General features: G+C 40.3%; 1 protein-coding gene across 3 annotated transcripts in view; it reads right to left on the bottom strand.

Moving 5' to 3' along the window:
• The window catches only part of ankrd28b (ankyrin repeat domain 28b), a 232,673-nt gene that overhangs the window by 47,312 nt on the left and 157,626 nt on the right, over nucleotides 1-27,735 (bottom strand). For all 3 annotated transcript variants that reach the window (XM_041184421.1, XM_041184422.1, XM_041184420.1), the window contains exons 15-18: nucleotides 19,253-19,364; nucleotides 5,769-5,795; nucleotides 4,955-5,029; nucleotides 4,178-4,379 (exon numbers count right to left, since the gene is read on the bottom strand). In XM_041184421.1, the coding sequence (XP_041040355.1) occupies nucleotides 4,178-4,379; nucleotides 4,955-5,029; nucleotides 5,769-5,795; nucleotides 19,253-19,364 (416 nt within the window). The remainder of the gene's footprint in view (nucleotides 1-4,177; nucleotides 4,380-4,954; nucleotides 5,030-5,768; nucleotides 5,796-19,252; nucleotides 19,365-27,735) is intronic.

Below are 27,735 nucleotides of genomic sequence, written 5' to 3'. Positions count from 1 at the left end.
GGTGGGGAGGGCCAGTCAGGTTGGGTGGTGGGGCTAGTTAGGTTGGGTCAGGGGCTGTTCAGGTTGGTTGGGGGGCAACCAGGGTGTCAGGGCGAGTAATTGGGGGTTGGTGGGAAGAGAAATCAATTGCATAATTACCCAAAGGTTAGATCAGGATTTTCTTGTCTAACATTTCCTGGGTCACTATTCTGGTATCTAAGTCGGAACCTTCTCTAACCCGACTCTAACTCAGTCTTGGATGATTCTGGGGCGCAGGGCAATCGCCCACCGAAATTTCAAACGTCCAAGGCAATTCCCAGAGTCCTTGTGTTGGGGCTTCCGAAGGGTTCCATGAAGCACCTTCTGGGGTACGTCCAATCTCCAACTATCTGGAGACCGGGAGATCTGGGCCCTTAAGCCATTAAAATTTATGATTATAACTAATAAGAATTTTGTTTGCAATTGTGTTGTTTTCCAAAAAAGGAAACAAGAGATTTGTCTTAGAGTGTAGGTAAAAAAAACTGGTCTGATTCTAAAAACAAGGTAAAAGTTGATGTAAAACTATTTTATAAGGAAGTGTTATTTTTTGACCACTTGGTGCTTGTTGGAAATTACTAATGAAGAAGTTGCTATGTTTGGCTGTTTTTAGTACTGGTAAAATGCAGATTTAAAGGTTGAGAGAAATTGATCTCACATTCAGAGTTTGGCTGGAATTGGGTAAAACGTAAGCATCAATTTTCATAAAGTTGCCTGCAGTTACGCCACTTTCTTATAACAATGAGATTGCGTTTTATGAACAGTTTCCCTGAAAAACTCTGATGTCCTGATGAAAGCTTTCCTTTCCCATGGTATGATATAAAAGAAACCTTGTGGAATCTTTTAATGCAATCATTTGAGACAGGTTTCTCTGCAGGTGAAAGTAGTAGCTGGTTACATAGCTTATCTTAAATTATGTGCTCCACTTAGTTACAAGAGCATCTCTCAAGACTGGTTGTGACTTTATCAGATAGCTCTGCAATGCTTTTAAAATTGTGGATATTAAAGCTTTCATTACTTAATAGATGATTGTAAAAACAATTTAGAATCTCCATATCTTCTTGGCCTACCTGTTGAAATGCAACCTTAAATCTTGTGGTGTTGAGCAGAAAACAAGCTGAATGTAACAGCAGGCAATTTACTGCATCAACAGTTCTCACAACAACTATATATAGTATAAAAAAAGAAGTTTAGAGTGTCTTTCTGAAGTAAAATACCCCATGGTGCTTCAGAGGAGTATTGAACAAAGTTTGACACCGAGCTACATAGGAAATATTAAGGCTGATGACCAAAAGCTTGGTCAGAGGTAGGCTTTAAGGAGCATCTTCAAGGAGGAAAGAGAGATACAGAGGTTTAGAGGGGGGATTCCTGAGCTTTGAATCTTGGGAGTTGAAGGCACAGCTGCCAATGGTGGAGCAATTAAAATGGGAAGTGCTCAAAAGGCCAGAATTGGAGGGAGTGCAGATATCTTGAACGGTTGTAGGAGATTATAGAAATAGAAAGGAGAGAAGCTATAGGGGGATTTGAAAATAAGGATGGTAAAGTCAAGGCACTGCTTAACTTTTTAAAAAATTCATTCACAGGATGTGGGCTTCGCTGGCTGGGCCAGCATTTATTGCCCATCCCTAGTTACCCTTGAGAAGGTAGAGGTGAGCTGCCCTCTTGAACCGCTGCAGTTCATATCGTGTAGGTACACCCACAGTACTGTTAGGAAGGGAGTTAGGAATGGTGATATATTTCCAAGTCAGGATAGTGAGTGACTTGAAGGGGAACTTCAGTGGTGGTGTTCCCATCTATCTGCTCCCCTTGTCTGGACATCAAAGTAGGTCAGCAAACAAAGTGGTGATGGATGGCCAGTTTTGATGCAAGTTAGGACACGGTGTAGCAGAGCTACAGGGTAGAAGGGTAGAATGTGGACGGCAGGCCAGAAGTGGTTTCAGCAGTAGAATTGGGCAATTCTACATAAGTAAAAATGGTCAGGTCTGTGGTTGGTTCAGTCTCAGACAGCAAGAGGGTAGAATCAGTAACTGGGGAATGTTGTTTGTGGAGGAAACTGAAGACAATGGTTTGGTCCTCCTAATACTTACACTCAGCAACATGGCACTTGCTAGAACATTTACAGTTTCTCTTTTCGTGTGGCTGAAATACTTTAAAATCATACAGGAGATTACAATAATCATCTTTCCAGTTACAGGTGAGTTTGCTTTTTTATGCCTTACTCCCTGCCATTAAAACTGATTATGTCTATTAAAAACTAAAGTAATAGGCATTGGTTTGAGTTTGTCAAAATTTATCCATTATTCACTTTACCCACAACCAGCTTAAAGTCATTTCTCTTCTGTGCTCCACAGCATACAGATCAAGTGTGCTACCAGGGGAAAGGCAACATTCCTAGAACAAAGACACACCTGGGACCTACTGTAAGTGCATAGTAGGTTAAAGGGGAGGTAACTAGGGCTTTAAGGTGTATTGCAGGAACTGGCAAAGGAAGAAGTTAGCAATCAAGATTTTTATAAATCTACATGAGTATCATGTCCAGTTTTGAATCAGCTAATTTTGAAGCTTTGGAGTAGATGAAGAGGATGATAACTAGATTTAGAGGCCTTAATGAACAAAATAGATTTCAAAAGTTGAGATTGTCAGAGAAATGCAGGCTTACAGGGGACATGGTTGAGGTTCTTAAAATGATAAACATGCACACAAAATTCGAAGAGTTAGGTTAGATATTATGCAACATTTTATTTATTGACTGCTTTACTTACAAAGAATCAGTCCCTCTGGGTATGGATTTGCTTCAGATCACTGCTTGTTTGTCCCTACAACCACACCACCCCCTCCACTTCTCTCTCTCTCTCTCCACCCCCCTCCCCCACACTTTAAACCAGCTTATATTTCAACTCTTTCTTGGACTCGAACTCAAGTTCTGTCAAAGGGTCATGAGGACTCGAAACGTCAACTCTTTTCTTCTCTGCCGATGCTGCCAGACCTGCTGAGTTTTTCCAGGTAATTCTGCTTTTGTTTTGGATTTCCAGCATCCACAGTTTTTTTGTTTTTATTTTTGTTTTTATATTAGAAAGTAAGTTGTTAGCTATCTGGGACGTTAGGATTAATGGGCTAATTCAGCCGCTTAATGTCTTGCCTTTGCAGGTTGGAGAGAAATATCCTGGATAGTTCCTTAAATTAGCAACAAGTTCTCTGCCCCCTCCCCCAAATTTTTGCCTTTCTCTTTCCCAGGAGATTGCATGGTTAAAGGGTAGGTAAATGACGTGTGTTGCACCAGGTCAAGATTAATTAAGTGGAGTGAATGTGAATTGCCTTTGCTGTTCTATTGCTCATAGGGGAGAATTTTCTCCCCGTCGGGCAGGCTGGTCTGGAGCGGGTGCGGGGCCGATTGCCGTCCGCGATCAGCTGCGCGCCGCCATTTTGCATGGGTGGGTCAATTAAGGCCTGCCTAGCATGGCGCGCACCTGGAAGCACTCAGCACTAACTGTGCGGGCAGGAAAGAGGAGTGAGAGTTGGGGCCTGTGCTCTTTCATGCATGCATGTGAAAGAGCACAGAAATCTCCCTGAGGCATAGAGCTGCCTCAGGGAGATTAATTTCATCATGAAAAATTGAATGAAAGAAAAAAAATTATTCAGACATGTCCTCTCATGTGACAGTGTCATATGAGCTGGGACATGTTTATAAATTTTAATAAAAATTCTTATTTAAGTAATAAACCCTTCATGCAACTTCATCCACGGGCGGGATGAGGTTTCATGAAAAATGCGAAGGCTGCCCAGACTCTTCTCCTGCCAGCCAACCTTAAGGTTGGACAGACAGCCCTGACAACTACTTTAATTGGATTAATGGCTTAACAGGCCTTTGACAGTTCGGCGGGCGCACAGCCGACTCCGGTGCGTGCCCGCCGAACGGAAGATCAGAAAGACACGGGGTGACGTCAGAACGCACGCCCAATGTCACCGCGCCATCAGTTTACGGGTCGGTGTGCGGGGCCCGCCCCACACGCCGGCCAGAAGATTCTGCCCAAACGTTCCATGTAACAGCACCTTTCCATATTATAACATAAGTATAGACTTTGCAAAAACACTTGTATAACGGTGAAAATCTAGGATTTTGCTCAAAGTTTTAAAAATACCTAGCAATAAACTTTGTACATACCCGCAGCGTGAATTGGAGTTCTTTTAGTCACAAAATCTTTAACAAGAATGGATGCTCCCTGATTGATTAACACGTCCACACACTCTACATGTCCTTTGAAAGCTGCCAGGTCCAACGGTGTACGTCCATTATTATTTCTCACATCTAAATCTAAGAGAGACTGTACCAGTACCTCTAAAGCCTGGTGGTGACCATGGTAAGCCTGAAAAAGGATAAAATAGATTTTGCTCAGGAAAAAAAAAAATATATTTTAAAACAGACAAAATAATAAGTACAACTGAGTTTTCAATCAAAAAACAAAACCTGCACTTAAAAACAAAGCGAGAAAGCAATCCTTAAAAGGTTCAAAACTTCAGAGATATTTTGCAATGAACCAGTAAAACATCTTCAAAGATGCTTTTTAATTAATAACAAATAAGCTTAAATCTACAGCTATGTCATAGGGTTTCATAATTGCTTTAAAATGACAGGCAATGCACAAAATCATGGAACTTGTCTTCCACATTCCACATAATAAACCGCCTGCCATTATGAAAACTACCAGAGTCAAAAAGATGTGAAAAAATGCATTCTCAAAAAGCACACAAAATTACATTATGTTTAATAGATTAGATTTGTAGTCAGAAAACAACTGTAGCAGACATGGTTAAATATACCCCAGATCACGTAACAGTTACAATCTAATACTAGACATGAGTAACTAGTGAAGCTGTCTGACCAGAATATTTGCATACAGTCCAAATACACAGAGCATTTACACAAGTATTATCTACTTACAGCCAAATGCAAAGGACTAATGGGTGCCTTATTATCAGAATCATTCAGCATGTCTGTACCTGAAGTTTCCATCAACTAACAAAATAGAAAAGATACTTTAAAAAAGAATCACATCAAAAAACACAACCAACAAGAGCTTTCGGACAGGGCAGCATATATTCCATCTTAAGATAGGGAAAGTGAGAGCTAATATAAAACTTCATAGGATAAGTAGCCTACCAAGGGAGGCAGTAAAACCTTGGAGATTATAAATTCCAAGATGAATAAATTTTTGTCACTGAGGGCTATTGAAGAGCATAAGTAAATTGGTCAAGAAATCCTGCCTTTCAGACTGGCCTAATATTTTGCTTTCTCCAGGAATTAGCATTACCAGCAGTTGTGGAAGGCAGTGCACAACCTTTTACTTTCAAATGGATTAGGTGAGCATGGAGAGACCTTAAGGTCTTTTCTCACCTTTCTGCAGGGTTGTAACTAAATAAGGCAAAATCAAGTAAAACCGTTTTCACTAACACAACACGTTTTTGGAAGTAATGCCTTTCCATGCTATTGCATCTTTTTAGCATTATGGGGATACTGATGCAAAGTAAATATAGTAACATAAAGCTAAACATTCAGAGTTTTTCTGTTCTGCAAATATGAAGGATTGAACTGACTAATATTCAACATTAAAACAGTAACTAAATAGGGGAGCAATTAATGCTGCCTTTTAAATGTACACAGCTAAAATATATTTATCACAATCTCACATGTATTAAAGGCAAAGGGATATTAAATGATAAACCATTAGGGTGCAAAATGCAAAGTGATGACTTACTACATCTAGAGGAGTTTCATTTGCAATCTGGAAAAGTTAAAAAAAAATTATTTATAAATGGCAAAGCTCAAAATTTATAAGCATCACCTCCCCACCCCACAGTAAAATGGAATACATGGCTTAATCAAGTATCTACCTGAGCAGTTATTTAACTCTAATGCACACACATACAATATGACAGTATAATGCTTAACATACACAAGATAAGAAATCTCTTACTTGGAAGAGGGGGGGATCTTGTAGAAATCTATAAAATTCTAACAGGACTAGACAGGGTAGATGCAAGAAGGATGTTCCCGATTGTGTGTGTGTGTGTGTGTGTGTGTGTGTGTGTGTGTGTGTGTGTGTGGGGGGGGGGGGCGTGGGGGGGGGCGTGGGGGGGTGGTGGGTCCAGAACCAGGGGTCGCAGTCTGAAGATATGGGGTAGACCATTTAGCACTTAGATGAGGAGAAATTTCTTCACCCAGTGAGTGGAGAGCCTGTGGAATTCGCTACCACAGAAAGTAGTTGAGGCCAAAACATTGTATATTTTCAAGGAGTAAGAGAAGTGCTTGGAGCGAAAGCGATCAAGGGGTATGGGGAGAAAGCAGGAGCGGGCTATTGAGTTGGATGATCAGCCATGATCATAATGAATGGAGGAGCAGGCTCGAAGGGCCAAATGGCCTACTCCCGCTCCAATTTTCTATGGACTGAATTTTTCCGTCGGCGAGCTGGGGGCAGGGCCCACTCACCGATGAAAAAATGATGTGGGATGACGTCGGGCGGAACCCGCGACGTCATCCCGCCTCCATTTAAGTCTTCAGGAAGGCGGGGGGACAGCGAGATCAGCTGTCTGCCCGCCGACCTGTCAACGGCCAATTGAGGCCATTGACAGGGTAGTTAAAACAATTAAAGGCCCTGCCCGTCCATTAAGGTTGGTGGGCAGGCCAGGAGCCCTGGTGGGTTTCTGAAAAAACATGAAACCTCATCCACCGTCGGTTTTAAAAAACTTTAATAAAGTTTCTGTGATATTTATTAACATGTCCCATCTCGTGTGACATTGTCACATGAGGGGGACAGGTTAATGATTTTATTTTTGTATTTATAAAGTTTCAAAAACTTTCAGCGATCTCCCTGAGGCAGCACTTAGTCTCAGGGAGATGTGCGCACTCTCGCATTTGGGGAATTCCCCCACCCGCACAGGAAACGCATGGCGCTTCCCGTTGGCCATCACTTAAAATGGCGGCAGGGCCCATTTTGGCGACGGGGGTTGGCTGCCCGCCCGCCACCAAATCAGTCGGGCCCGCCCACCCATCAAGGGCAAAATTCTGCCCTATGTTTCTATGTATATTGTACAAAATGACAGAGTTGCTGTCTACATCTGCAATTCTTCACGCCACCAAGCGCTGATCGCAGCCACAAGTGAGGAACAATTTTCCAAACCACAATCATTCTTAGAAATCAGTCTATTTCAGTAAAGAAGGAAGTCCAGCAGCAATTTAACCAAGAAAATAGGGGATGGGACTAAAACTGAAAGCCCTGTTCTCAAGAAAACAAACTAGGGTCACAAGGCTGACAACCGTACTTTTCATCAACCAATTTGGCAGAAAAGGCTAATTGAGAGCAACATATGAAGAGGAGTAGGTCATTTAGCCCCACAAGCCTGTTCGTGATTCAATAAGATCATGGCTGATCTGCAACCTAAATCCATATACTACCATTGCCCCATACCTTTGGTTAACAAAAATCAATGCTCCTCCATTCATTATGATCATGGCTGATTGATCTCCCAACAATTGCCATTTGCATAAGAGTTCAAAACTTCTACCACACCTTGTGTCCAGGAATGTTGCCTAATTTCATTCCTGAAAGGCCTAATTTTTATACCATGTCCCCTTAGTCCTAGCCTCCCCAACCAGTGGAAATAGCAACTTTCTATCTATCATAGCTGTTTCCCTTAATATATCTTGGAAATTTTAATTAAACCACCCCTTAACCTTCTAAATTCCAGGTACTACAACCTAGTGGGCTGAATTTTCTAGCTGACGTGCAGGTGGCGGAGCCTGCACACCAGCACTTAAAATGTCACGTGCTGAAGCCTAGCAAGCATCCCGACGTCAGCACGTGGCATCGCGATATCTAGGTTGGCGGGTGCACTGTGCAGCACAACGCACACCTGCCATTAATAAAAGGCCTTGTTAAGTCCATTAAGTCAGCAATTGACGACGATTTAGAGGGGCCTGTGCGAACTTCAGCTCGGCGCACAGCCCAACGGGCAGGCAGGTAAGTGATTTTTTAATCCCACTGGTGGGATGACGTTTGAGTTCAGATTTTAAAAAGTTAATAAAGTTTTTATGTACTTTATTAACATGTCCCAGCTCGTGTAACATTTCCACATGAGGGGGACATGTTAATGATTTTTTTTATTTTTCCATTTTTCAACTTTCACAATCTTTTGATGATCTCCCTGAGGCACCACTTAGCAGTTGGTGAATCCCCCCCCGCACAGGAAGCGCATAGCGCTTCCCCTCGGGCGTCACGCTGAGCGGGCCTTAATTGGCCCACCCACGTAAAACGGCGGCGGGGCCCGTTTCAGCAGCGATCGGCTATCTGCCTGTCAAGTCGATCGGTCCTGCCCGCCCATCAAGGGCAAAATTCAGCCCAGTGTGTGTAACTTCTCTTAATTTAACGCTTGGAGTCCAGGTATTATTCTGGTAAACCTACACTGAATTTCCTCTTCAGAAAATACCCATTCTAAGGTGTGGTGCCCAGAATGTTCATAGTACTCCAAGGGTTGCCTACCCATTCACACTTTAGTCTTTTAGGTATAATGGTCAGGGTTCCATTAACTTGGTAGGACCCTGGAAAGTACCAAGGATCAGAGGGACCTTGGTGTGCATGTCCACTAGTCCCTTAAGGTGGCGGGATAGGTAGATAAGGTGGTTAAAAAGTCATATGGGATAATTGCCTTTATTAACTGAGGCATAGAATATAAGAGCAGGGAGGTTATGCTGTAACTGTACAAAATGCTAGTTAGGCCACAGCTAGTGTATTGCGTGCAGTTCTGGAATCCGCATTATAGGAAGGATGTGATTGCACTACAGAGAGTGCAGAGGAGATTTACCAGGATGTTGCCTGGGCTGGAGAGTTTTAGTTCTGAGGAGAGATTGGATAGACTGGGGTTATTTTCCTTGGAGCAGAGGAGACTGATGGGGAACATGATTGAGGTGAATAAAATTATGAGGGGCATAGATAGGGTAGACAGGAAGGAACTTTTCCCCTTGGTGGAGGGATCAATAACCAGGGGCATAGATTTAGGGTAAGGGGAAGGAGGTTTAGAGTGGATGTGAGGAAGAATTTTTTCACCCAGAGGGTGGTGGGAATCTGGAGCTCGCTGCCTGAAAGGGTGGTAGAGGCAGAAACCCTTGTAACATGTAAGAAGTATTTGGATGTGCACTTGCAATGCCATGGCATACAAGGCTATGGGCCTTGTGCTTGAAAATGGGATTAAAATAGTTAGGTACTTGTTTGACCGGCACAGACTCGATGGACCAAAGGGCCTTTTTCTGTGCTGTAGACCTCTATGACTCTAACTTAATCCTTATTTTCTGTGCCAGTTCATGACACATCAATGATATATGTACTTGGATACCCAAGTCTCTTTGGATGTCTACTCTTTCAACTTTGAAAGTAAACTGTTCTATTCTTTATAGGTCCAAAGTAGATGAACTTACATTTGCCTATATTGAAATCTATTTGTCACAGTTTAGCCCAATCAATTAATCCATCAATAGCGCTTTGTAATTTTATGCCTTCAACTACATTGTTTACATCAGCAAATTTGGATGTGAGTCTTTCTATCCCATCATCTAGTTATTAATAAATATGGTAAATAGTTGAGGCCTCAACAGAGATCCTTGTGGAACATCCAGTCACATTCTGTCAATTCTAGCATCTGCCCATTATCCCTACTCTCCATTTCCTGTTGCTTAGCCAATATCCTAACCAGGTCAATAGTTTGCCTTCTATTCCATCAGCTTCAATTTGAGCTAATAGTCTCTGGGACATTAAGAAATTCCTTCTGATAGTTTATATAAATAACAACCATAGAAATTCTCTGTGCGCTACTTCAGTCACCTCTCCAAAAGATTCAGTCAGGTTCATTAGGCATGACTCCACAACTCCTTGTTCTCTCTGTTCAGCTGAAAAATTTCAAGGTGTCCAAGTTACCTATCCTTAACTATTGACTAGTAACTTTCCAAAAACAGATGTCAAGCTAACTTTATAATTCCATTTATTCTGTCACTTTTCTTAAATAGAGTAACATGCACAACTTTACAATTAAAAGAAACAGTTCCCAAAGTGGGAGCAAACTGGAAGATTACAGTCAGGACATCTACAATGTTCTCAGATATTTCCTTTAAAATCCTGGGTGGAAACCATCTATCTGGTCCTTGGTACTGGTCACTCTTTTGTGCCATTGTTTTCATTACTGTTATTATGTTCATGTTAATTCTGGTGAGGTCTTTCCCTGATTCAGTATTAGTTTCTTTGCATGTCTGGTATGCCGATCTCTTCCTCTACTATAAATACTTTTCAGCATATCCATTATTTCCTTATTTTCATGAGCAACATCACCATTATCAGTTGTCAATAAGCCAATAATGCTGCTGACTGTCTTCTTTCTCCAAATTTAATTGTTAAAAAAAGTGACTTTGATATCCATTAATAGCTTTTCATACTCCTTTTAGCAGCTGTTTGTCACCCTTTGTGATTCTTTGTATCTTTCCTACTTGCCAGGATCTGTACCATTTTTTGTATTTTTGTCAGTTTTTTGCCATTTGTTTTAATTGTTCCTTACCATCAATTGTCAAATTGTGTTTTTTTTGGCAATTAGAGTTCTTGACTCTTCGGATATAAACTGGATCTATATCGTATTAAATTCTTTTTAGAACACCATCCACTGGGTATCCTGTTCTTTTTCCCATTTGCAGACTTGCCCAGTTTACTGTAGACAGTCTCTACCTCATTCCATTGAAGTTAGCCTTAGCTAAATACAGAATCTTAGCAGCTGTATCACATTTCTCCCTTTCAAATGCTATATTAGATTTGATAATACGATGATGACTATTAGATAAATGCTCATGTACCATTAGACTGATAACTAAATCTAGCTAATTGCTCACTACTAAGTCATTGTGACATGCCCCCTTGATGATTATAGGATATATTGATGCAGGAAACAACCTCCGGCTCACTCAAAGTCACTTCCTTTCTGACGTGAATTATTATGATTTCATGATTAGCAGCAATATAATTTTTCTAATTGAAGTTGGCCAATAATTCTGTTTTGAAACAAAGGCAGGGTAAATACTTATAATGGGAGCTTGTCAGAAAGGTACAGCAATAATCATGAGGGATTTTAATCTATAGGCAGACTGGAAAAATCAAATGGGCAAAGGTAATCTAGATGAGGAGTTCATTGAATGTTGCTGGGATAGTTTCTTAGAACTGCACCTTCTGGACCCAACCAGATAGCAGGCTATACTAGGATAAAAGCAAAATACTACGGATGCTGGAAATCTGAAACAGAAACAAAAACAAAATTTGCTGGACAAACTCAGCAGGTCTGACAGCATCTGTGGAGAGGAAGACAGAGTTAACGTTTCGAGTCCGTATGACTCTTCATCAGAACTATATTAGTCCTGGTACTGTGGAATGAGATGGGATTAATTGATAATCTCATCTCATAGCCTAGGTGGCAGTGATCACAATATGGTTGAATTTTACATTCAGTTTGAGAGAGAGGAGTGGATTCAAGACTAGCATTTTAAACTTAAATAAGGGCAATTATGAGGGCATGAAAGCAGAGCAAGCTAGAGTAAACTGGCAAATGAGGTTAAGGCATAGGTCGAGAGAGATGCAGTGATAGACTTTTAAAGGGATATTTCAGAATACACAGGATAAATACATTCCAATGAGAAAAAAAAAACTTCCAAGGGGAGAGCCCACCGATCTTGGTTAACTAAAAATGCTAAAGACAGTATCAAACTTAAAGAAAAAGCATATAATTGCGCAAAGATGGGTGGCAGGTCAGAAGAGCGGACAGAACATAAAGACCAGCGCTCTGTTGTGCTCCTCCATTCCTTCCTTAGCCAGTCACCTTTCTTCAAAGCCTATCGTTAGACAGTCACTTAAGATTTGGAATCAGTTCAGAACACACTTTGGGCTACAATCTCCCTCTTTATTTCCACCTTCATTAGGAGATTTTGCCTTTCAGGTCTGGCACACGAGCGGCATCAAAACCCTTGCTAACTTATATATTGATAATATTTTTGCCTTTTTTGACTCTCTCTCTCGGAAATAACGATCTGCCCCAAACATACTTTTTCGATATCTACAAAGCAGAGCATTTACATGCAAAAAAAACTGCTCAGTTTCCTTTACTGCCCCCCAAATCACTGATAGGTATGACATTAGAACTAAATACTTTTGTTAGGGGGTTCATTTCCAAACTATATTCTCTAATATTTTCACTACACTGCTCTTCACTTTCTACCTTAAAACCTCTTTGGGAGCAAGATTTTGGTTTAGACTTATCTGAAGATTATTGGAAGTCCATTCTCTCGTGGACATTTCTCATCTGTATGTGCAAGGCACGGCTTGTACAATTTGAAACCTTATATCGCATCCACCTATCCAAAGTTAAATTATCTAAGATTTACCCAAATTTTGATCCAACCTGTGATAAATGCCATTCTATGCCAGCTTCTCCAATTCATCTATACAGGTCGTGCTCTAAATTGGCTTTGTTTTGGACAAAAACTTTTACATCACACTCATATTTTTAGTAGCAACATTCTCCTATTATAGCACTCTTTGGAGTGGAACCAAATGGCATCCCTCTTACAATAATTCAGACTGCCGCACACCTTTTCAACATTTTGGCGAGATACATTATTCTATTATATTGGAAAGTCTGCCCCGCCCTCGTTTACTAATTCGATACGTGATCTTGTGCAGAATCTTAAAATTGAGAAAATAAAGCACACTATAAGAGGCCCCACTGATGGATTTTATGTAGTTTGGCAACCTTTCCTAGATTATTTTGAGGAACTACAGCTCTCTACTTTCATGTAACTGACTATAATTAGGCTGATTGTTGTTGATTTTATTATTTTTAGGGGAGCTGGGGAGGATTTTTTTTCACCTTTTTTCCTTTCTCTTTTCTGCTTCTTCCTCCTACTTCTATTTTTCTTTCCCTTTTCTTTCTTTTCCAAATGTAAGTTTATTAAATTATTGCTTTACTGTAAGCTATTTTCTGTACTGTTACTCATTATGATTGTTAAAACTTAGTAAACAGAAATAAAGAAAAAATATAAAGAACAGCAAAGAATGAAAAAATGATTAAGAAGGGAAAAAAATAGAGAACGAGAGAAAGCTAGCTGGAAATATAAAGATAGATAGTAAAAGTTTCTGTAGATACTCAAATAAGAAAAAAGTTAACAAAGTGAGCGTTGGTCCTACAGAAAGTGAGGCTCGGGAATTAATATTGGAAAGTAAGGAGATGGCAGATTAATTGAACAGATATTTTACATTGGTTTTTAATATAGAAGATACATGCAACATCCCAGAATTATCTATAAATCAGAAAATAGAAGGGAGGGAGGAACTCCGGAAAATTACAATCAGAGAGGTGGTATTAGCTAATTGTTGGAGCTGCGGGCTGACCAATCACTGGATCCTCGTGAACTTCATCCTAGGGTCTTGAAAGAAATGGCTAGTGAAATAGTTGATGCGTTGGTTTTAATTTTCCAAAATTCCCTAGATTTAGGGAAGGCTCCATTAGTCTAGAAAATAACAAATGTAACACCTTTATTCAAAAAGGGAGGGAGACAGAAAGCAGGAAACTACTAGCTTAACATCTGTCATAGGGAAAATGTTAGAAGCTATTAAAGATATGATAGCAGGGCACTTAGGAATCTTTAAGGTAATCAGGCAGAGTCAACATGGTTTTGTGAAAGGGAAATCATGTTTAACTAATTTATTGGGAGTTCTTTGAAGGAGTCACATGTGCTGTGACAAAAGGGAACCGGTGGATGTGGTGTACTTAAGATTTCCAGAAGGTATTTGATAAGGTGCCACATCAACTGCAGAAAATAAAAACTCATGGTGTAGAGGGTAACATTGGCATGGATGGAAGATTGGCTAGCTAACAGGAAACAAAGGGTAGTCGTAAATGGATCCTTTTCTGATTGGCGGGATGTAACGAGTGGTGTGCCACAGAGATCAGAGCTGGGGCCTCGATTTACAATTCATATAAATGACTTGGGTGAAGGGACAGATGGTATATTTGCTAAATTTGTTGATGACATAAAGCTAGGTAGGAATGTAAGTTGTGAAGATGACGTAAGGAGGCTACAAAGTGACAAAGATAGGTTAAGTGAGTAGGCAAAGCATTATAATGTAGGCAAATGTGAAATGGTCCATTTTGGCAGGAAGAATAAAATGCATATTATCTAAATGATGAGAGATTCAGGGGGTTCTGGTTGTCCTAGTGCATGAATCACAAAAGGCTAGTACGCAGGTATAGCAAGTAATTAGGAAAGTGTTAGGAATTGGAGATAGTTTAAGTAAGTTATATTTGTATTTTGAGTGTTAGGAATGAATTTTAGCTTTATATTTTAAGTCTGATTTGTATTTCTGTATGTGTGTATTAAGAAAAGGTCAAGTTGAGTTTTAGTTTCACCTTAAAAGGTGCCTGCATATCTAATGAAAGTTTTACAACTTTTGAAGCTAAGTTAAACAAAGTGTAGAGAAACTGGGCTGTTGCCTAGCAACAGGGTTCCAGAGAGGCAGGCCCCTCCCTTCCACAGACACAGGCATACAGAAGAAACTGGAAACAGCAGTTTTGATTTGGAAGCTGTTTGAGTTTAGTTGGTTTTGAAGACATTTGCCAGAGAGAGACTGAAGCAAAAAGGACAAATAGCCAGTCCCAAGTTAAAGAAGAAAGTCCTCAAATCTAGGGGAGTGGAAAAGGAGAAAGTCCCAAGCAGGCCTTTTAGTAAAAGGAGGACAGGATCCTGGAAAAGGCCGTTAAGTGAAGAGTGAGGGGCAGAGAAAGGCTCCAAACTTAAAGCTCCAAACTGCAGGAAACAGAGTCAAAGTGATATAAAGGCTTGTAGGAAGTCAGAAGGTCCAAAGGGGCAGCTGAAGGTCTGTAGCTCCTTGCTATGGGCATATGAAGCAGTGGTGTACTGTTGACAGCTGAGTCGATGAGAGAAAGTGCGTGGAAGAAAGCTTGAATGCATGTGGTGACCCAGGGGAGAGGAACATCGGAAGGAGAGTTCAAAACTCTGGAGGTGGACCTTGTAGAAGGTGTCTGAGAGAGAGCATCGGTTTGGGAGAAGATTCCAAGGCGAGTTCTTAGAAAGTGGAGATTGAAACTCTTGTGTGAAAGACGGAGTTCAGTGAGACTGGTTGGCTCATGGTGTAACAAGCGTCTGGAAGAGGTTGAGGAGAGATCCATGTCATCTGTCTGGGGTGGCACCTGTCACTTGGTTTCAGAGTGTGGTGTGTCTGACCACAGGTCACCAATTGGTTTACATGGACTGTACTTACTGTGAACATTAGAGTATAAGATAGCTTTTGTAACCTGTGTTATCCTTAAAAATCTGTACATATCTGTAAAGGTATAGTTGTGGGTGAAGGAGTATTGTATAGTTCACCTTTTCTTGTTTAAAGAATGTTTTAAACTTTTGTTAAAAGTTCATTAGCTGACTCTGGTGATTGTTCAGTAGCCCCTCTCCACATACCTAAACAAACAAATAAAAGTTAGGATCTACCAAGCTGGGTTCCAGCCTAGGATCAGGCTTGTCCAATGGTAACCTCAGCTGGAATCATAACAAAAGCTAACAGAATGTTATAATTTATGATGAGGGGAATTGAATACAAAAGAAGGGTGTTATGCTTCAGCTGTACAGGGCACTGATGAGACCACATCCGGAACCTGTGTACACTACTGGTCTCCTTATTTAAGGAAAGATGTAAATACATTAGAAACAGTTCAGAGGTTTACTAGGCCAGTAGCAGGAATGGCTGCATTGTTTTATGAGGAAAGGTTGGATTGATAAGACTTGTATCGACTGGAGTTTCAAAGAGTAAGAGGTGACCTGATCGAAAGTTTAAGATCCTGAGGGGTTTTGACAGAGTGGATGTGGAGAGAATGTTTCCACTTGTGGGAGGATATAAAACTAGGGGTCACGGTTTAAAATAAGCGGTCACTCAATTAAGACAGAGAGGAGAAGAAATTTTTTCTCAGAGGGTCATGAGTCTTTGGAACTCTCTTCCTGAAAAAGCAGTGGAAGCAGGTTCTTTGAATACTTTTTAGGCAGAGCTAGTTTGAATATCTTTAAGGCAGAGTTAGACAGATTCTTGATTAATGGTGGTGGGGCGGGGGGGTGGTTGGGGGTTCCGGGGGGTAGGCGGGAAGTTACAATCAAATCAGTCATGATCTTATTGAATGGCAGAACAGGCTTGTGGAGCCAAGTGGCCTACTCCTGCTCCAAGCTCATATGGTTGTATGAATGTAAATTGCCAAGTTATTCAAGAATATCTACAGAGAACATGTAAGTTCAAATCCAGTAAAGTAAATTATTTGAAGTACAACCAGAATTTTTCTTTTCGCCCCATTCAATACAGAAGATTTGCAAATCATTTCCAGTGTAAAAACCTGGTGAAAAGTGCACAGTTGAATGCAAAAGTTTACTGTGTTTTTGCATTAGCCTTTAAATGCATTTTTTGGACAATTACCAAGGCTTTTATCTTTCAAGTTAAATATTGCAGCTCATTGGCTAATTAATGCTCAAAAGCTACAGAACATTGTGCTACACAATGTTTAGGGGATGGAAAATGGTTACTAACAGCTCTTTATATATTCCACAGAACCAGCTCAAATAAAAATGGGTCCACTGATTTTGGCTATTGTGTTTCAAAGATGTCCATTTCCAAGAGTTGGGGAATTTCAGAGTATTAGTAACAAATAACTGCACAGCTGTGTCCTGTTGATGCAAAACCTTTTAAAAGTTGGAAACGCAATTACTATTCTCCATCAATGAATTTTTCTCAATGGCTTTTGAAGGTCTATATAGGTCAGATGACAGGAATCATCAATATTGCCATCGAGCAAAACCTGATCACCTAATAGCCACCTCAAAAATGCTCAGTTTGGGTTACACCAGAATCATTTGGCTTCAGACCTCATCACAGCCTTAATCCAGCCATGGATGAAAGAGCTGATTGTCCGAAGAGGTAAGAGTAGCTGACTACTGCATCAAGGCATCACAGTACTAAGTATTAAACCCTGCAAAAGTTGGGAAATTAACGGGTGCCAAAACTAAAATCCTGAAATGACTGGAGCCATATCCAACAAAGGAAGATGGCAGTCATAGCCTCAGAATAACACTGCAGGAGCGCTTTGTAAAAACGTGAATGGGACGCTGGATGTTTCCCAAACAGTATAAATTAATTGCTGTTGGTCGAAAGCAATGGTTGAGTAATCTGAAATGTAACAATTCAACTAAATTAAAGGACATTTGTGAATGAATCGCCAATGATTTTTCCTCTGTTGTAAGGCCTGAAATAGGGCTGTTCACTGATGATCCCAGAGTTCACTTCCATTCATAATACCTCTGATAATGAAGCAGCCCATTGCTAGCCTACAACAGGACCTCAATAAATTCAGGCTGATCAGTGGCAGATGACATTCACATCATAATCTTGCACAGGCCAGCTCCCCTGGCCTTCAATAGTTGCTCCACTGTGCCCCTGGGACTTGCCACAAACCAGAATTTAAACTAGGCCAGTCACATTAACACAGACAGAGGCTGTGTATTCTGCAATGAGTGGATCGCCTTATGACCCATCAAAATTTCTGCCGTTTATAAATTTCAAGTCAGGAGGCCAAAAGGATATTCACAATTTGCCTGAATGATGCAGCCACAACAATCAAAAGCTCAACATAATCCAAGGTGAAGGAGTTCACTTGATTGGCACCCCTGCTCTTGTACAGTAAATCCTCACTTAACATCACTTAACTAAGCAACGTTAAACAAAAAAGATTTTTCAGATAAGAATTAACATATGAACTTGTTCAACAGTGAGTCTTCCCCGATCCCCAGCGAGTCTCTCCCTGGATGTGGAAACACTGAATTGATATTGTAGTACTTATGGCTATTAGGAGCAACAATGACAATGTGCAACTCTGACATCAAGGATGCACTCAAACAATGTATTATGCTATGGGCGGCATATCAAGCCAATTGACCCTTAATTATTTATTTAAATATGGCGGGCTGGCTGCTGATTTCGGCATTCACCCAACTACCATGTTACGGGGGACAGGTCAGGGGTGGGCAGGAAGATAGTGGGCTTGTCACCCCTCATATTTTATGGGACCCTGCTGAAAACACACCTGGTGCAGGGGTCTGGCAGTGTCTGTAAAATCCAGCCTAATGTTTTCACATGTATGAAAAACCAAAACTAGGGGCCATACATACAAGACAGTTACTAATAAATCCAATAGGGAAGTAAGGAGAAACAGAGTAAATGGAATTTGGGACTCACTACAATGAAAGTGATTGAGACAAATAGCTTAAATGCTTCCAAAAGGTGAGAAAATGGAATAGAACGGATACGTTGCAAGGCTCTTATCAGATAGGTAGATAAATAGGGAGATGACTTGTGTGGAGGGTAAACACCAGCAAACTAGTGGGGCTGTGTAGCTGTGACTGTGTTATATGTTCTGTGAGATTCCATGTAAGCGCTTATAAAATACTAACAGGCTGTTTGCTCCCTGAATTCAGTCAAAAAAAATCCAAAAGAAACGACAGGACAAATCAGTTACTCCCACCCTCCGCCCTTCCCCCAACCACCTGAACTCAACCCTAGCTGTGAATTATGGAGTCAGCCTTGGTAGCACTCTCATTGCTGGGTCAGAAGGTTGAGAGTTATGTACCAATAGGTTTAAGAGCATAATCTAGGGTGGCACTTTAGAATGGCACATCTCTGGATGTGATTTTAAAGTTCCAGTTTTTTTGTTTAGATGCAAAAAAAAAAATAAATCACTTGGTTATATTTCAAAAACAATGAGGAGTTCTTCTGGTATTTGGCTAACATCCCTCCGTCAACCAACATCACCAAAAAATGGATTATCTAATCATTCATCCATTCATTTTCTGCATTTGCTACGGTGACTGCACTTCATAGTAATCCATTGGCTGTGAAGAGCTTTGGGAATATAAATAACAAACATATTTTAATTCCTTAATGCCTGATGTGATACTTTTTGTAGTAGAAACAAACAAATCCAAGGTTATTCCACAGCAAAAAGGAATATGGAACTTAACCCATTTACTACTTCCAAAATTACTTCACTACTTAGTTCTGTAATATCTATTGAAAGCATTTAGTTTAATTTTAAAGTTAGCAAAATTAAACAGACTTACAAGTTCAAGACATAAACGATGCCCATAGGCAGCTGCGTAGTGCACTGCATTATAGCCCTGTTTATCTCGAATTCCAGGATTTGCATCATTTCGGAGCAGATACTCCAGGCACCTGAAGATGGTCAAGAAAACTATCGTGAGTTGCAACTTGAAATAGCCTTGAATGAACAGCAACACTTCACTGGAGGAAGTATAAGTATTTCGCTTTTCAATATAATAAAAACAGAAAACATTGGAAATACTCATTAGGTAGCATCTGGAAAAGAACAGAGTAAATGTTTCAGGTCAAACACCTTTGATCAGAATATTTATTAATGGAAAGTCAAGGCACTTATCAGTTTGGTCTGAATTACCCAGAAGGCTCTTACAAACACAACTACTGTTGGTGGGATTTAAAACTGTACTTGGCCATTGTGGAATAAAAATACTGCAGCAATTGATAAGATTTTTCTTGAACTATATTTTATGCTATACTTAGGCCGCAACCCTGAATGCCTTTTAAGAAATACAAATGAAAGAAAATGAGCACGGCTCAGTGTGCCACTCCTTTTATCCTCTTCAGGACCATTCCAAGTATACAGGTATTTATTCTAATTTCTATCTAATTTCTACATGTTCACTGGGTCTGGTGGTATGATGATCTCACCCAACAACTTAATGGGTCCAACAACCACAAGCCAACTATAACCAAATGTAATACTATATTAAGTTACAGACAGTAGACCTTTAACTGCACACACCAGCCATCCTTTTTACCCTTGAGTTAACTGCTACTCTAGCAGTTTTGAGTTGAAAACAATTCTGAGTCCATGCTTTCCCAACTGAACCTATTTCCCCAAAACATGCCAAATAAAGGCAAAAAATTAATTGCCCACACCAAAACAAATATGATTTAAATCAGAGAATCTAATTTATTTTCAGAAACAATGGCACACTATAAACATATACGTACTCCGAGATAAAAACAGGAAGTGCTGGAAATACTCAACAGGTCCGGCAGCATCCTTGGAGAGAGGAACAAAACTAACCTTTCGAGATGAATGTGACTCTTTTTCAGAACTCCAGTTCTGAAGAAGTCATATTCCACTCAAAAAGTTCAGTTCTAAAGGAGAGTCATATTCCACTTGAAATGTTAACTCTATTTCTTTCTTTACAGTTGCTGCCAGACCTGAGTATTTCTAGTACTTCCTATCTTTATTTCAATTTTCCAGCATTCACAATATTTTGCTCTAATTTAGGTACTTTGAAGACTTGTTGAAAAACAAGCACACCTGCTTCAATACCATTTCCTCGGGTTCCCTATAGGTGTACTCCGAAGCTTCTCATTGGCATTCTTCTTCCGCTGGCATGCACTGAGTGTGCTATATTTCTTTCATATTTTGCTGCATTCCCTGTTGCTTGTCCATGAGCAATTATGAACTGGTTTTCTGGAAATTTACAAGTAAATATTGCACAAGTCTTCTTCAGACAGTTAAATGGGTATAGAATCATACAGAAGTATAAAGGCAGGCATCTGACTCATCATACTTGGCTTTGAAAATAACTATCCAATTATTCCCCTGCTCTTTCCCTGAATCCTGCAATTTTCCCCCTTCAAATATTCATCCAATTCCCTTTTAAAAGTTATTATTGAATTTGCTTCCACCACTCTTTCAGGCAGTGCACCCTGATCATAACAAAACGCTGCACAAAAATAAATCTCATCTCACCTCTTGTTCTTTTGCCAATCACCTTAAACCTATGTCCTCTGGTTACCAACCCATCTGCCACTGGCAGTTTCTCCTTATTTAATCTATCCAAATGCTCTGTGATTTTGAACATCTCTATCAAATCAGAAGCCATTCAGCCTATCTTGCCCCTTCTGGCTCTTTCAAAGAGTTGTCCAATTTAGTCCCACACCCCAGAATTCTCTTCAATTGTGCAAATTTGTCTTCTTCAAGACATGTCCAATTAGCTTTTGAAAATTCTTAGAAATTGAGTCCACCAGCCTTTCAGAAGAATGTTCCACACCTCAAGACTGAAGAAATTTCCTCTCTACCGCTTTTGACAAATGTAAAATCTATGACCTCTGGCTATCAAACCACTTTCAAGAGGAAACAGTTTCTTCCTACTTGCTTTATCAAAACTCTTCATTATTTTGAGCACCTCCACTTGGTCAACCTTTAACCTTGGTTGCTCTTAGGAGAACAATACCAGCATCTCCAATCTCACCGCATAACTGATGTTCCTCATTCTTAGTATGACCATGGTAAACCACCTCTGTGCCAGCTACAAGAACATGACATCCTTCCCCAATATCTATTGCACAGAATTGTACACAATACAGCAACTGAGATCTAACCAGTGATTTGTAAAGGCTTAGCAAAACTTCCTTGTTTTGGTATTCAAAATCCCTGCTGACAAAGCCAAGTACACATATTTTCATTGCCTTATCAAATTTTCCTGATACCACCAAACGTTTGTAAATATGTACCCCAGGTCCCCCTGCTCCTTCACCCTGCTTAATATAGTCTCACTTAGATTATAATTCCTCTACATGTTGTTTCTCTCCAAATACATCATTTCACACTTACTAACATTAAATTGCATCTTCCATGTCTGCCCATCTGAAATCTGCCACTATCCTGCACACTATTTACTACGTAGTCAAGTTTTATTTTATCATCCCCAAACTTCAAAATTGTACTCCCTATACCCAAATCCAGGTCACTTGAATATGACAAGTGAAACAGTGGCCCTAAATACTGACCCCCCCCAGGGACTACTTTCAACACAAAAATTATCAATTTACTACCAATCTCCACCTTCTATCTCAGTTCAGTTTCTGAATGGTAACTACCAAGATGTTGAAAGTGGGGGATTCAGCAACAGCAATGCCATTGAATATTGAGGTGGTCATTGCCATTGAGGTGGTCAGATTCTCTCTTGTTGGAGACGATCATTGCCTGGCATTTGTGTGGTGCTAATGTTGCTTGTCACTTGTCTGTGATATTGTCCAGATTTGGCTGCATTTGGACATGGAATGCTTCATTATCTGAGAAGTCGCAAATGGTGCAGAACATTGTGCAATTGTCAGCAAACAGCCCCACTTCTGACCTTATGATGGAAGGAAGGTCATTGATGAAGCAGCTGAAGATGGTTGAGCCTAGGCCACTACCCTGAGGAACTCCTGCGGCAATGTCCTGGGATTGAGATGATTGACATCCAATAACCACAACCATCTTCTTTTGTGCTAGGTTTGATTCCAACCAGGGGAGAATTTTCCCCTCATTCCCATTGACCCCATTTCTGCTAGGGCTCCTTGATGCCACATTCGGTCAAGTGCTGCCTTGATGTCAAGGGCAGTTACTCTCACTTCACCTCTGGAGTTCAGCTCTTTTGTCCATGTTTGAACCAAGGCTGTAATGAGGTCAGGAGCTGAGTGACCCTGGCAGAACCCAAAATGTGTGTCAGTTAGTATGTTATTGCTAAAGTTGGCAGTACTATTGATGACCCTTCCATCATTTTACTGATGAGGCAGCAGTTGGCTTGGGTTGGATTTGTCCTGCTTTTTGTGTACAGGACATACCTGGGCAATTTTCCACATTGCCACTGGATGCCAGTATTGTAGTTGAACTGGAACTGCTTGGCTAGGGGCGCAGCAAGTTCTAGAGCACAAGTCTTCAGTACTATTGCCAGTATATTGCCAGGCCCATAGCCTTTACATAGTATCCAGTGGCTTCAGCAGTTTCTTGATATTACGTAGAATGACTCAGATTGGCTGATGACAGACATCTGTGACACAGAGGACCTCTGGAGGAGGCGGAGATAGATCATCCACTGGTTGAAGCTTGTTGTAAATGCTGCAGCCTTATCTTTTGCACTGAGCTCCCCATCATTGTGGATAGGGATATTTGTGGAACCTCCTCCTCCAGTGAGTTGTTTAATTGTCCACCACTATGCTCGACTTGATGTGGCAGGATTGCAGAGCCTAGATTCAATCCGCTGGTTGTGGAATTGCTTAGCTCTGTCTAACACATGCTGCTTTTGCAGTTTGGCACGCAAGTAGCCCTGTGTTGTAGTGTTGTAGCTTCACCAGGTTGACACCTCACTTATTGGTATGCCTGATGCTGCTCCTGGCATGCCCTCCTGCAGTCTTCATTAAACCAGGGTTGACTCCATGATTTGATGGTAATGGTACAGTGGAGAATATACCCAGCCATGAGTTTTCACATTGTGATTGAGTACAATTCTGCTGCTGATGGTCCTCAGAGCCTCATGGTTGCCCAGTCTTTGGTTGCTAGATCTGTTCCAAATTATACCACATATAATTCTACTGTGGTGGGATTTGAACCCAGGTCCCCAGAGCTTTACTCTGGGTGTCTGGATTACTAGCCTAGTAACAATACCATGAGGCCACTGCCTTCCCCTGCATTTTTGAGTTGCAAGCCACCTGTAAACTTTCAAATTTTCAGGATGTTAAGGAAACAGACAGGTTAGAAAGCAAAAAACTATTTCTGCTGTTTGGGGAGTCTAGGACTAGCAGGCATTGCTTAAAAATTACAGTCAGGCCTTGCAAGGACATACACAGTAAATGGTAGGGCACTGAGGAGTGCGGAGGAACAAAGGGATCTGGGAGTTCAGATACATAGTTCCCTGAAAGTGGCGTCACAGGTAGACAAGGTTGTAAAGAAAGCCTTTGGCATACTGGCCTTCATAAATCAAAGTATTGAGTATAGGAGTTGGGATGTTATGGTGAGGTTGTATAAGACATTGGTGAGGCCAACTTTGGAGTATTGTGTGCAGTTCTGGTTGCCTAACTACAGGAAGGATATCAGTAAGATTGAGAAAGTGCAGAGAAGATTTACTGGGATGTTGCCGGGTCTTAAGGAGTTGATTTACAGGGAAATATTAAACAGGTTAGGACTTTATTCCTTGGAGCGTAGAAGAATGAGGGGAGATACGATAGAAATTTACAAAATTATGAGGGGTATAGACAGAGTAAATGAGAGTAGGCTCTTTCCACTTAGAGTAGGAGAAATAAACACGAGAGGACATGGCTTTAGGGTGAAAGGGGAAAGGTTTAGGGGGAACATTAGGGGAAACTTCTTCACTCAGAGCGGTGAGAGTGTGCAACGAGCTACCATCTGATGTGGTAAATGTGGGCTCACTCTTAAGTTTTAAGAATAAATTAGATAGCTACACGGATGGAGGGGTCTGGAGGGTTATGGACTACGTGCAGGTCAATGGGACTAGCGGAATAATATTTCAGCACAGACTAGAAGAGCCGAATGGCCTGTTTTTTGAGCTGTAGTGTTCTATGGTTCAATGGATTGAAATTAGGAAGCACTTTTATATAGAAAGGGTAGTAGAAATTTGGAGTTGTTTTCTGCAAAATGGCAACTGATGATAGCTGAATTCTTAACTTTAAAATCTGAGATTGATAAGTTTTTGTTAACCAAAGTTAATAACGAATCAAGAGTAAAGGTGGGTATATGAAGTCAGCCATGGTTTCAGTGATTGGCAACACATGCTCAGGGAGTAAATAGCCTACTCCTGCTCCTATGACCATCCTCCAGTGCTCCCAAAACACAAGACTGGTCTCTTACCTTCTTCTCTATACTGCTCTATTCCAAATATCAACATCTGATTGCTGACCTGATGTTATATCCTATGTGAACACCTCTGACTGATCCTCAAATAGTTAACCCACAAACAGCTGCTATTGCGTTTTCCACCACAGGATGGAGCTTTAAACTTGATTACAAAACTTGTTATGCTTATTTGATGCAGAGGTGGCGACTGAAGCTCAGCCTGGTAAACTCTACCCACATAAGCTAAGTAAAAACTACATTTTCTTCCTCACACAAAGAATTTGCCATCAAAGCTGGAAATTTCCAACATGGGAACTGAAATGGGCCTCATGCCCCATGCTGTACAGAGAAGGCAAGACCTTAGCAGAGTCAACCTTGTGTAAATCGGCTAACATAAATCATTAATTTTATGATTAAATTTAGCTGTTTTCGTGCAATTAATGTTTAGTTTCTCAGATTATAATTTCATATATCCAGAACTCACACTGACAAAGTAATATGACTTTAATTCTTACTGTATCATATTTAATATGTCAACTGCTTACTTTTAAATAAAAGGCTGAATATGGTCACCAATTTTACTGAAGAAAAACAAAAGACAAAATTGCTCCAAAAAGCTGGAAGCTAGACAAGTACGTGGTAGCAACTTCCACTTTCTCACCATGCTTTTCTGGGTAAAATATTTCTCCTGTGCTCCTGATTGGATTTCTTGGTGACCACCTTATTTTGATATATTGATACAGGATTTCAAACCTCTTGCAAATTTCAACAAGCAACCCCAAAGCAAGAATCATTCCCTTAGCCTAATGAGGCAGCTTTATGCTTCTCTTTGTTAGTGTCACTGACAAGGCCAGCATTTGTTGCCCATCCCAAATTGCCCTTGAACTGAGTGGCTTACCACACAATTGCAGAGGGCAGTTATGAGAGGGAAGTTATGAGTCACATGCAGGCCAGACAAGGATGACACATTCCCTTTCCTATAGGACATTAGGTTTTTACGACACTAGAGACTAGCTTTTCAATTCCAGATTATTATTTGAATTCAAATTCCACCAGCTGCCATGGTGGGATTTGAACCCTTGTCCTTAGAACATTAGCCCGAGCTTCTGGATCACTAGTCCAGTATGCCACTATCTCCCCAAGCTGCTAGCCCTCGAGACCTAGGGCTGACTTAGGAGTACTCAAAGATAAAAACAAAAAACTGCGGTTGCTGCCAGACCTGCTGAGTTTTTCCAGCTGATTCTGTTTTTGTTTAGGAGTACTCAATGCTGGCAGGTGTATAATACGAAGGCATTTTCTTCTCTCGATTTCTTGAAAAAGAAATCATTCCCTACAACCGCCCCCCCACCCCCAGCCAAAAAACAATTTAGACATCTTTTGATTTTCTATATGAAATCAGCTGCCCTTTGGAAGTTGCCCTTATGACTGACAAAAGAGCACAAACACAATCAGAAAGAAACATTGTAATATATATGTACATTTGAAGAAAATGAAATAAAATTATGTTACAGGATATAAAATTTTTAAATGTTCAATATACCGATATGTAGGACAGTAAATCAATAATGGCCCAGGAAAGGAAAGGCAGCTTTCACGGTTGGACACAAATGCTTGCAAAATACCAATTCTACAATACACGGCATAAAACTAAGCTTTCATGAACACATGATCAAAGTTGCATACAAAGCAGCTATTATATTGCAGAAAGTCAAATCAAACTACTAGTTTAGAAGCTTTGAAAGAAGCTATCAGAAAACACCACATGCAAAACCAACTTGGTACACAGTTCTCAGGTATCCTAAAATCTCATTAATGGGTCATTCAAAAATATTTTAATGACCACCAGTCAGGCAACTGGAGCTCTCAAACCAGGATGCTGTGCTGAACTAAAACTGATTTTCAATTTTAAAAAATTCCCAATATCTTTCAAACAATAGTCAACTGGAATTACTCGGTCACTCGTGTTACTTTGGACAATATAATTAACTGAAAATTCAACATTTGCCTTTCAAATATAAAGCAGTTGGAGATGTTTTGAGCAAGGGGAAAGAGTGCTGCATAAATAAATAAAATCAATGAAACACTCCAGGAAGCATACAAGAACAATGATTCAAAATGAGAGGAAGTACAGTGAAAACAATATAACACACCAAAATGTAACAGCTGGCAATCAAAAACTAGAATTGTCAAAAAAGGAAGTGCCATGTGACAAAACAGAGATATGGGCAAATTAAAAATGAGGGTAACAACCATCTCTTTCATCTCTGCTGATGAGCTTTTAAGGTTTATTTTGTCTTGTGGCTGATGAGTCAGAAAACTGCGATTAACTATGTAGAGGATTGTAAGCAACGACAAAATATGGTCAAGTTAGCAGATTTGGTAGATAGAGGTCAGATTATATCTTATGCAGGGAAATACGAAGTTCTGCATTTTGGGAAAGGAACTATACACTAAATGCCAAAACTTTAAAAAGGTAAAAGAGAGAAACACAAAGTAGGATATGATAAATTGACAAACTGTTAAGGAAAACAAATTAGCTTTTAAGATCAAAGGCATGGGACACAAACCAAAGAATAATGTTAAATCTATGCAAATAAGTGATTCAGACAGTTAGAGTATTGCGTCCAGTTCAGCGCTCCTCCTTTATCAACGGTATGGAAAGGATATATTAGAGGTCAGTTTAGATTATACCAGGTGGAGTGGCTCTGAAAAATTAACATAAAATTAAGAGGAAATGTGTTGCAGGTGCTCAAAATAGCTAGGCATTTTGACATAGTAAAATAAAGAAAACTATTTCCATGAGACCAACTGCACAGAATTAATATCAGCACCAAAACCCAATGGGAGAGTTTAGGAGGATTTTTTTTAAGGCTTTGTTAGTACTTGGAACATTAGTAAACACTATAGTGT

This window comes from Carcharodon carcharias, chromosome 3 (assembly GCF_017639515.1).
Source record: "Carcharodon carcharias isolate sCarCar2 chromosome 3, sCarCar2.pri, whole genome shotgun sequence".
NCBI classification, from domain to species: Eukaryota; Metazoa; Chordata; class Chondrichthyes; order Lamniformes; family Lamnidae; genus Carcharodon; species Carcharodon carcharias.
The sequence above is the reverse complement of the archived record's forward strand: the minus strand, read 5'-3'. Positions and strand labels throughout refer to the sequence as shown.